Source organism: Malaya genurostris, chromosome 2, assembly GCF_030247185.1.
Source record: "Malaya genurostris strain Urasoe2022 chromosome 2, Malgen_1.1, whole genome shotgun sequence".
Taxonomy (NCBI): Eukaryota; Metazoa; Arthropoda; class Insecta; order Diptera; family Culicidae; genus Malaya; species Malaya genurostris.
Genome location: NC_080571.1, coordinates 218,202,194 through 218,213,127, shown reverse-complemented (window position 1 = coordinate 218,213,127; position 10,934 = coordinate 218,202,194). Strand labels below are relative to the sequence as shown.

The following is a 10,934-nucleotide window of genomic DNA, read 5'->3' as shown; positions in this document are numbered from 1 at the left end:
GAATGCGAACAAGCCATTCTTGTTTTCACTCGAACGTGTACGTACGCGACTCCTGTGCAAAAGAAGGATCGGCAGCGCAGGTAGTTATTTTTTAGGAAGATTCCAAGCATCAAGAAAGTGACGAATGCTACATAATAAATAAATGTCGTACTCAGGACCAATTTTATTCAAGTCGTAAATGAAATTTTCAAATTAAACTTCGTGCAAAGAAAAAAAAGCAGTCCGATCAGTACTATCTGCGAAAAATATGTTGCATTTTTCTTGCAATTTTGTCATGTTTTCGATATTCTTTTTATTAATAACAGTGGTAAAATCATGCACCTAATATAAAATAAAGCATATTTGCCCATGGCGTATTTTCCAGTACCTAATAGATGTAAAATTTGATGCATGAAAATTTGGAACCGCACATATATTCGAAGGCTCGCCAGAAAAAAGAGCATTTTACTATACTGCTATGCTTTCTAAATGTTTTCTGCAAAACACAAATTTATGATTTGATTACAAATCACCTTTAGATTCGAAAATAAATTTGTTGGAAATCGCTTGAACTTTTTTCAATGTTTTCGAACGATTGATTCGCAACATAAAACTGACGAATCGAAACCACGTCATTTCGTCCATTCGTCCGTAAACGAGAATGGGACTTTCCGTTCGTACGAATGATGTTCGAATACACGTATCGTTTGAAGTTAAACTGCCATACATTCTAGCGTTTCGCATATGCTTAATCATAAGAATTGGACTGATTTCATCAAGGTTTAGCATTTATTTGAAGAAGTTTAATGATATTTGAATATTTTGTGGGAAACGAGTCGAATTCAAATTCATTCGAGTGAAAACAAGAATGGCTTATTCGTATTCGTTCGAAAGTACCTTTTCGTCGTACTGCCGATACGGACGTAAACAAGAATGAGGGTGAATGTCACTCTCAGCTTCGCTTGCAAACTATGAGAACGAAAGTCATGTCCAGTCAATGACATAAGCGGAACAGTAGTTTCAAAACTGTGTTCATTCTTTCATTTGCCCTTTTAGTCATTTGCGGTTTTTAGTGAAAATCCCATAGTATGCAGTGTCGGAATTCAACCGAAGCTTTGAGAGTCGAAAATGACAGAAAAAGGTTTCACAATGACTTTTACCTATTGGTACTCGAATTTGTAGTAGTTTTAGTTTCCAGAGAGTTTCTAAGGTGTAATTACTTCGATTTGTCATATTTTGGTCACTATTTATAGCCAAGCGTTACAGATTTTCAATACATCGATGAAAGAATGAGAATTGAAATTCTACTGATGCTCCCTGCAGATGTTAGTTTGGTTTCGTCTTGTCATAGAGGAAAAAGTGACGTTGGCATTTATACTCTTATTTTTTAAATGAGAAACGAAAATGCTTCGTCTCTCTTCGTTGGTTGTGGTGTCGGTCATTTACGAACGAGACAGTAAAATATTGAAAATGAGGTTGATGAAATGGTTTTTTTCATTGACAATGTGTGAAAATTTTAAGCTCTGATCCTGTTACCCTTATTTCATGCCACCCTTAATTTCCAGCAGAAAAAGTAGGAATTGATCAATAATTATCGTGGAAATTTAATTTAACATTTGCGACCAAACTTAAACAGAACAAATGCGAATAGTATTAGCGGACTTACACTGAACATAGTGTGGACGAAACATATAAACACTTTGACAGAGTGTTGTGGCAGTATCGAAACAGAAATAATGCACCTCTCCAGCTGCAGAGCAGGAATCAACGTGACTACGAGGGCGGCGCATAAATTGCATAGGTCCAATATTAAAAGACAAAACCAAAACGAAACAAACTTGAGTAAAACCAGAAATAATAGTATATAATTTCAAAATAAAAAACAGAAAATGACGGATGGGAAAATAAACGACATATCCACAGTGAAGGTCACAGTTCGGAATATTAGCATCCATTATGTAACACGACTGCTTGTTTGTTTGCCGTTTTCAACCCATATACAACCTGACAGAAATGAGCCTGTTTCATATGTGTTCCACTGAATTCAGGACGGCGCTAGTGTACCTAAACAATACGGGTGCAATGAATTACGAAACAAAAAGTTTACAAGAGAAACCAATACTTCATTACGTTATTCACGGGTACTGTGTATGGTTCCAGCTATATATATAAAAGGAGAGTAATTTTCATATTGTGACTCACGCAAGAACTCCTGAATGAAATGAAAACATGCGATTTTGTCTAACAGCACTGCATAGCAACAAACTCATCCATAACATCCGTAATAAATCTACAAACATGCGTATTTTGTAATTTTTCTATCATTTAATTCACTCTGCCCAACGTTTTCTCTTTGTTCTAAAAAGATAACTATTAATAGTAATTGATAGAGTTAGAAATGAAGTGTTTTTTGAAATGTGATGTGTGACTAAAGAGTACCTAACGTATTTAGTCGTATCAGTGAACACGCAAAGAATTAGTAGCCATTTGTAGAAGTAGTTGTTATCATTGGATCACAGACTAACAGACAGGACACTCAAATTAGTTTCTTCAATCATTTTAACGGTCATTTCGATAATTCCTTTAGTTGGGACAGTACACGCATATGTCGTGATGTCGCCACGTTACCCTATCAAAAACATCCTGTCTGTCATCTAGACTGTTTATTTTTTCATTTACCAACAGAGTTGCCATTTATACAGAATTACCTGTAATGTATTAATTCGTATACGTCCATGCGAATTTCATACAGGATACAGATTTAATACATATTGCCAAAACTATATACATAATTGTGCTACTTCTCATCTTCCAACGCAATACGAAATCGAACCCGTTTTGTTACAATATTTATTTGCTTCTGGTCTACCGCCACTTAATTTCGGATGAAAATTACCAACACAATAAAAAATAATCTAGATGAGCAACGTTGAGAAAAATAAATGGTTACCTTCCAACATCGCTAAAAAAGTTAAATATATTATCAACGTAATCCAATAATTTATTGTGATAATTCATTTTCAAATATTATGATGAAATCAGGCATCCCTGCAAGCAGCTGATCGGTGTTGACAAACGAGGGGAAACCAACTAGTAAAAAAAACTTTCACATAACATAAGGGGTGTACCGATAGTAAATATGAATGAACCGATAGTCTGTGATTGGATGATCTTCTTACGACTCGGATAAAGATAAGGGAACCATAGATTTAATCTTGGTTTGCAAATTAGTAGTATTTGCTTCAAGATTCAGTAGAATAAATTACCTTACGTTCATTGTTCATTGAAATGTGATGAACTACTTTTAAACTTTCTATTGATGAAAAGAGAAAAATTATACTTATACTAAACCATAGGAACTTATCATAACTATTTAATTAATGTCAAAAAATGCTAGCCAAATTTATTTTACTTATTTAAATATAAAAATTTAAACCACAGATTGTCGAAAAACAGATGCGTTATTTCCAAATGTTATTCCATTTACGACGCCATTGTGGAACCAGAGAACCAAAACTTTTACTTATATTCTCAATGTATGGGAGCTGTCAAGTTGTCCACGGGTTGGCCGTTTTATGTTCAGCCATAAGCATAGTAGTTAGTAAACTTCTAAATACTATATTTCCCTATTTAACTCCACTATCCTTAACCTAATGTATTTGAACCCAGTGGGACTGAAGGAAACCGGTGTGCTATATGGTCCCCGATGTGCTATATGAATTCCACTCAAGCAGATGGGCGGATATTGTTCTGCCAGGATGTTGGTTTAATATACTTGCCAATCTGGGATTACTTTTAAACTATTAAAAAGAACGTCTGCTTCGTCTGGTGTCCAAATCTAAAAAAAAAACGAAACCTTTTAATTATGCTCACAGATCAATGTCTACATAACAACTTCTTATTTACTTATTTACAAGATTCACATATTTTCTTATTCACTAACGATGACATTCGATCATGGATTTCGCTCATATCGACTACATCGAGTAGGAGTGCGTTCTGATGTGAACACACTAAATTTATTATTTTATGTACATAACAGTTGGCTGATAAATTACAATTACAATTACAAAAATGAGCCTAAATTCGTGTCAGAATTTAAGTTAGCGAAAAACAGCAAAAAATGTTTTAATGAGACTGTGTCAATGACAAGAGTAAGGTAGTATCGCCACACCACAAGGTAGGTAGGTTTTCTTTTGTTTTGCTCGCGAAACCGACAAAACTTTTCACTGCTATTGGAATTTTTTGGCCTTTCTGTTTCAACAGACTTCGCAGCCGATTCTTAGCGTACAAAATCATTGCATGGCTAGTACTATGGATCCTACTGACACTAAGAGAATCCTTCCAGGTCGGGACTCGAACATACGGACAACTGGCTTGTAAGACCAGCGTCCTATGCATTGAACCGCCAACCCGGGACGAATTGGAGGAGCAACCAATGGTGAATAAAAGGATTTGTGTCATCTATGACCTGCCACTGAGAAAGCTAAACAATTAAGGTACGATCTACATGAGATAGTAAATGATTCTGGCTTTATTTACTTTTTCGAATTTCTTCTTGCAGTGTTATAATTTGTCAAAAAACGTACCACAACGTGTTGTTACGCAAATAAATCTCAATTTCCGCTCATTTACTTTTTTGTTGACAAACTTTTGTAATTTGCTTTTCATCCAATGTTTACCTTTTCACAAATGATTCTTGTATTCCGAGTATGGTTGCACACAAACAAACATTCAAACAGGCATACATTTTTGTTACTTCATTTCGTTATCTTTTTGTTTTTTTACTAGTTTTTAAGAAGAACCCTATTTTCTGTATTGTATTCAGATTTGTGTTTGTCTGTTACTCAACATCTCCTATAACACTCTTATACGATGTAATCGCTACTAGTATTCAATTCTTACCTCTTATAAATTATTAGTGCTTAATTTTTTTCTTCTTTATGTTTCTTCCTATCGATACTCGTGTTGTTTTATACGTGTTCTATTGATAAACTTTAAACACTACTGCAGCATAAAACCCTTACCACGATTCTCGTCCAGTAAAATACATCCAACCTCGTACCTCTACTCTGCTTGCTCTCGCTATCTCTCTCTCTTCTCCTTACTGTTCTAAACTATCCGTTCATCAATCCTTTATCCGAATCAAACTGTAATGCAGAAGTATGTATAGTAACTAATCCTGTGTTCGCTCACGCTCGACTAACCAAATCTCTTCTACTCTGTCAGTTTGCTGTCGTTAGACTAACTTAATCACGCTCTAAATATAAGGAAAAAAACGGAAAAGTTTGAAAAATGGGAACAATAATAATCAACAGATTTCATACATTCTAACCAACACGCGTCAATCCGAAAATAGATATTATTTTAGTAGTTTGCATCTTAAAAGTTAGTAGTAAAATGTAATAAAAAAGGACAATATTCCGCTTGCTTTTTGTTTATTTATAAAAATAACCACACACTAACTCATTCCTATCAAAAATGTAGCAGCAACTACTGAGAAGCAATCATCAACGCAAACCGACAATCAGACATACTGGAGGCATTGTTTAGCCTTCAGATTTAAATGATACCTTTTTCTTATAACTGGGATTCGCTGGCGGTGTTTTTTTTTGTTGTAAGTTATGCTACGGTTTAGTTCAGTTTCGCTTCCAGTTGCATATATGCTGTTGTTTGTGATAAGTGTTCAGAAGGTGAATGTGTCGGTATTTTTACCATTTTTGAACTGTCTGCACTGCTACAAAACTGAACTATTAGGTGTATATTTTGAACTTATTCCATGTTTTATTGTTGTAAAAAAGAAAAAAATAAATTCTTTTTTTTTTAAGAAGAATGCTTAATTCACAAAAAACTACCGCTTCATACTTTGTTGCTACTTATTTTTTCTTTACCATTCTACCGCTCTATTGATCGCCACTTAACATTTTTTTTTCATTTACCTTACTCATCCTGCATCTCCTCCGGTAGTTCGTGCGGGTTTATCATACCAGGCACCGTCATCAGAATTCTCCTCTTCTCTTCCTGTGCCTTCTTCAGCTCGGTCTCGCGTTCCTCCAAATAAAGATCGGAATCGTCATCGCCAGTTACCTCCTAGAAAAGGTGAGCAATAGTCAAAAAATCCATTCTACCTTGATTCCAATTCGAACATCTTACCTTAATTTGGATCAGAAAATCTCTTAAATGCTCCTTAAATGCGTGCACGTCCTGATCCAGATTGAACAGGCCGGTGACGAAAATTTTGATCTGGTTGTCCGTTAAATGACTGAATGCGGATTTCAACAGCGTCGCTACGTACTCCTGAATGTTCAGCACGTTGTCTGGCGATGGCCCTAGACTGACGGTGATCCGGCCGGCTTCCACGAGAGAGAACATATACGCTAGAATAGTGGCATGGTTCTGCAAACTGGCGGTATGTGAAGTGTCCGTCACCACCGAGAAGATTTGCATCAGAATGTCGGTAAAGTACGTCTGGTAGAAGCTCTGGGCTGCCTGCGGATGCTGCTCCAGATTCTGAAGCATCTATAAACCGAAGAAAAGAACAATAAAAATTGCAATTCTGTTTAGTACAAAACTAGCTAATTTTAAAGTGTTTTATGTTGATCGCATACACACAGACGGTTTTAATCACGTTTTTTTATAACTGTAGAGATGAATATTGACCGACTCTTTTGCTCATGTTTTTTTCGGATGTGTAAAACGTTTATTAGAACATAATGATTTTTGTTTTGTATATCCTCAATTTCAAAAGACTTATTTTATCTTTAACAAAAATATTCATCGATAGGAATGAAGTAAATTGATACACCATTCGTGCGTCGCTAGTATGGCTCTACACTGAAAAAATTTTGCAAGTTAGCATTATTTACAGAGCATTTAAACTATCATTGCATGTAAAACACTTGAAATTCATGAAAATTTCATTCAGGTCATGAAATGAGTGTAAAAACTTAACTCTTGAAATGAGTGTAAAAACTATGAATGTGATTGGTTCTTAGTGTAAATCACGCTACGTTTATTCGAAATCCACATAAAAACGATAAGATATATCGTTACCAACAAATTCTGTATGAATTTCATATGACTGTCACATTGTTTTCCATAAAAATTTCACGATTGACCAAACTTCTGTTTCTCACATACACTCAAAAAAATAATCATATCATAGTTATGTAAATATCTTCTACATAATTTTTCACGTGGTTTTTAATGGACCAGCATTTAGACGCTATTTATTGCGTAATCCAGTAAAAGTTACGTGGTGCAAGGATAAAATGTCATGTAGTGTTCATATCACGTTTACCTTTCAGTTAATATCACATTTACCAATCAGTTCATATCACATTTTTGGTACCAGATAATTGTTATTCTAAATATTGGTTGAAGTCACAAGAAGATTTCCTCAGATTTCCAATTAAATCAATGGGATCTTACCATGAAAAGAGTACAATTTTTCGCACGGGAAATTCTCGTAGATTGTTTAACGTTTGGTCAATTTACGTAAACTTTATGTAGAAATTCTATTCATATTAGGGGATGTTCGCCTGACATTCATTTTCGTTACGTAAAATATTCAAATTAACATTTGAAAACATTTTACGTGATTTTTCAAATAAATCGAACAAGAATTCTTGTTTAAGTGTGCTATATTCATTTTCACTAGAAAAAGAAGTGTTTAACTGTCGATTCAATAGTAAAACACATCATATCAAAAGAAAAAACACAATTGTTCGCAACAAAATCTGGACACCCCTTGATACGTATATCTCTGGAAATATTTTAAAAAAAAAACAAAAAATCAAAATCAATTTTTGGTAATACTACAAGCTTTAAGTTCGAAGATGACGTCAAAAGAAAAGCAAATGCGAACAGCGTTTGTGTGCGGTCACTATGAAAATCCGGATCTAGAGGTAAAAAAACATGCGAAATTCCCTGTAAGCAGAGATGTCCATCTCCTCGGTGTGACGAAGAGCAAGCAAAACATCTCCCCTCGCACTGTCAACTTCAACGAGAGCTCTTCTCTTTCACATATATACACCACTGTTGTATAAAGTGTGCACGCATCATGAGTGCGTTTGTTTATCTCCTTTTACCTTCTTCACTGAATCGCACCAAAGTGCTAGAGCAGAGCTGATAAATTCTCTGAGATGGATGCAGATATTTTCACAGAGGTGTACACGCCGGTGAGCACTCTGGTGAATGGTTTGCGTAGAAGAAGCGTGGGGCACGCAAAATCAGCTAAATAAAAAAATTTATCATTAAATTTTCGATTTTCATTGCAAATTTTTCATAGCAAGGCCAGATCTACTCTCTATTAAATGAAGTTCACAGAAGTGTTCGCTCACCATCATGCGCCAGTGATCACTTGGGTGTATTTAGGCGAGAGCAATTGAGAGCGATTCGTGCGAAGAGAATGTTATTCTCTCGCACCAGCTTCTTTCAACACAAGCACGCACTCAAAGTCTGTCTGTCTGGACACTGAGAAGAAGTGCGCTTTCCTCTTTGTGTGGAGCGTAGCAAATGTATCCGCAGTGTATAATTGAAACCTACGCCCTGATGTATCACTCTAGTGAAATGCCATCTCTGCCTGCAAGCACTGTCAATAACGTTCTTGAATCTTCAAGATACACGATTGACAACAGCCTGGAAGGCTGGGAGCAGGACGCAAATGTGAACCAAATATGGCAGAAGAGGCCAGATCTACGTACGTACTGCGACGAGAAATATAAAAATGTCTCCAACTTTCGTGCATACTTCCAAGGTATGAAGTTGTTCGAGATGAAAATTGTACTGATCCGTAATGATAAAGGGCTAACACCAGAGTTCGCAAGTTGTATCGCGAATATTTTACAAAGTTTTTCTGCGTTATAATCGACAATGAAACTTATGTGTTGGCAGACTTTAAGCAGCTTTCCGGAGTGACTTTTTGTACTGCCATGCAACGAAATGGCGCACAGTGATGCCAAGGTGGCAGGAATCCAAAAAATAAATTTATTTTTTTCCTGCACTGTATTATTTTTTTTGAATTCTCAGATGAGTGAAGGATTACAGTTTAAAGTATAAAAATTTTTGAATAAGAAATAATCTCTCCATATTCTCTCAAAGATTGACTATTGTAAACTTTGTTTTCATCCTCCCATACAAAATATATGGCGCAATGACGATGTTTTGCGATTAGAGTTCTATATAGGTAGGAAAGGGCTGCCACTGTTCAATAGTATTTGATTTTATAGCATTTTTCACTAATTTTCATAAAACACTATGCGACCTTATAGGTTGTTTTCAATAGTTTTCGGGGTCGACAATAAAAATCACAGAAACGAGGGCCAGACTTTTGTAACTGAAGTCGGTGTCAGTAAAATTTAAATAAACGGTTTTATGATAAAAAAAAAAATCAGAATACTCATAACATACATAACATAAAACACCTATATAAATGTCGTTATATAAATCTATTTATAATATATCAGGCGTTGGAATAAACTATTGAAGTTTCATGATTTTTAGTAAGAGTATCATTGCAAAGTATAGTCCATCGTTATATACCACCACTAAGACTCGGATACCACGTTTGAAAAATTCCTTTTCCTCAGATTCGACAAATTAATCGATCTAATTTTTGGTGGTGTCGTAGTTTTTGAAGCTGACCTGACAAGTTATGCGCCATGGATTGGAGCAAATGGCAACCGTATGGAACAATGCCAGGTAAAAAATGGCGGCTTGGGCAGAACTTTTCATTGCAGCGATTATAAAAATAAGCTTTTACAACTTTCGAAGCATGAAGTCTTGCATAGCGCCCAGTCGATCCCACCACATGCACTTTTTTTGTTCTCCGGAACTTTCTTTTAGTCCATATAAAAATTCCCAAATTCGAACCACGAAAACCACTTTACGCATGTTTGCTCAGCGTAATTTTTTTTCGTCATTTTTCATTTTACATAGTTTAATAAGATACCTTAACATAATAAAAATTCAATCATTCATTCTTACAAAATATCAGAAAATAAAAATATTAAGATATGCACTTCTGGAGAAAATTGATGTTTTCAAGATATAAGGAAAAGTTTTTTTTTCTCTGTGTATACATTTTCCCCACAGGTTTAATCATTATTTGAAACATTAGTTAAAGCTCCTAATCAATCACGAAATAAATAAAAATACACAAGTTAATTTATTCAAAAAAGTCATTTTCCGGTCCATAGCGAACGGTGCATCATGTCACTTTTAGGTGGATCGAATATTTTTCATACATTATCAAGATGGAAATATATTCAGAAACTTCAAATTATTAATAAAAAATCATCCAGCTGACGTTTATCGACGTATTTTTGGTTTTTGCCAACTTTTTTATGGAGAGGCATCACTGTGCGGCGTAGAGGAGCATTTCAGGACGAAGAAAAAGGCCACGCTTCTCAAAAATATTGGCAATATGCAGCTTTGATCGAACAAGCCAAAGCTGCATCACTACTGAAAAGGTAAAGAGGCGATTATTACCATTCCTATGCTCCCTCGCTATTCTGGGTTGATTTAGCATCTTGCCCTACGGCAAAGATGATTTGGAATGTTATAAAGCGAATGGAGTACATATTGATAACAACATAACAAGATAACTAAAGTGCTGAAGATATCACAACAGTTTGTCGAGTGCACAAAAACTACTAGAACACCCTGAGTGTTAAAATTATCAGTGGACCTACACGAAAAACTAGAACCTGAGCTGCGTAGCAGTGGTGAGATGCGCTAGACAACCCCTTTCATTCGATCCTACGCACACAAGGCTCTTATATAACCGTATTTTGGGGTGTACGTTATTTGGCCGAATTTTGTTTGGCATAACTTTGTTTGGCATAAATTTGTTTGGCATAACTTTTGTTTGGCATAAATCTATTTGGCATAATGTCGTTTGGCATAAAATAAAAAATATATACTGTTTCATTTGGCATAATTGTTGTTTAGCA

At 35.3% G+C, this 10,934-nt stretch overlaps 1 protein-coding gene across 1 annotated transcript in view; it reads right to left on the bottom strand.

The window, feature by feature from the left end:
* Nucleotides 1-4,473: 4,473 nt before the first annotated feature.
* Nucleotides 4,474-10,934, bottom strand: part of LOC131427585 (exportin-1) — a 35,586-nt gene continuing 29,125 nt past the window's right edge. Inside the window, exons 8-9 of the mRNA XM_058590921.1 lie at nt 6,133-6,498; nt 4,474-6,069 (exon numbers count right to left, since the gene is read on the bottom strand). Coding sequence (XP_058446904.1) covers nt 5,920-6,069; nt 6,133-6,498 — 516 coding nt within the window. The 3' untranslated portion in view covers nt 4,474-5,919. The remainder of the gene's footprint in view (nt 6,070-6,132; nt 6,499-10,934) is intronic.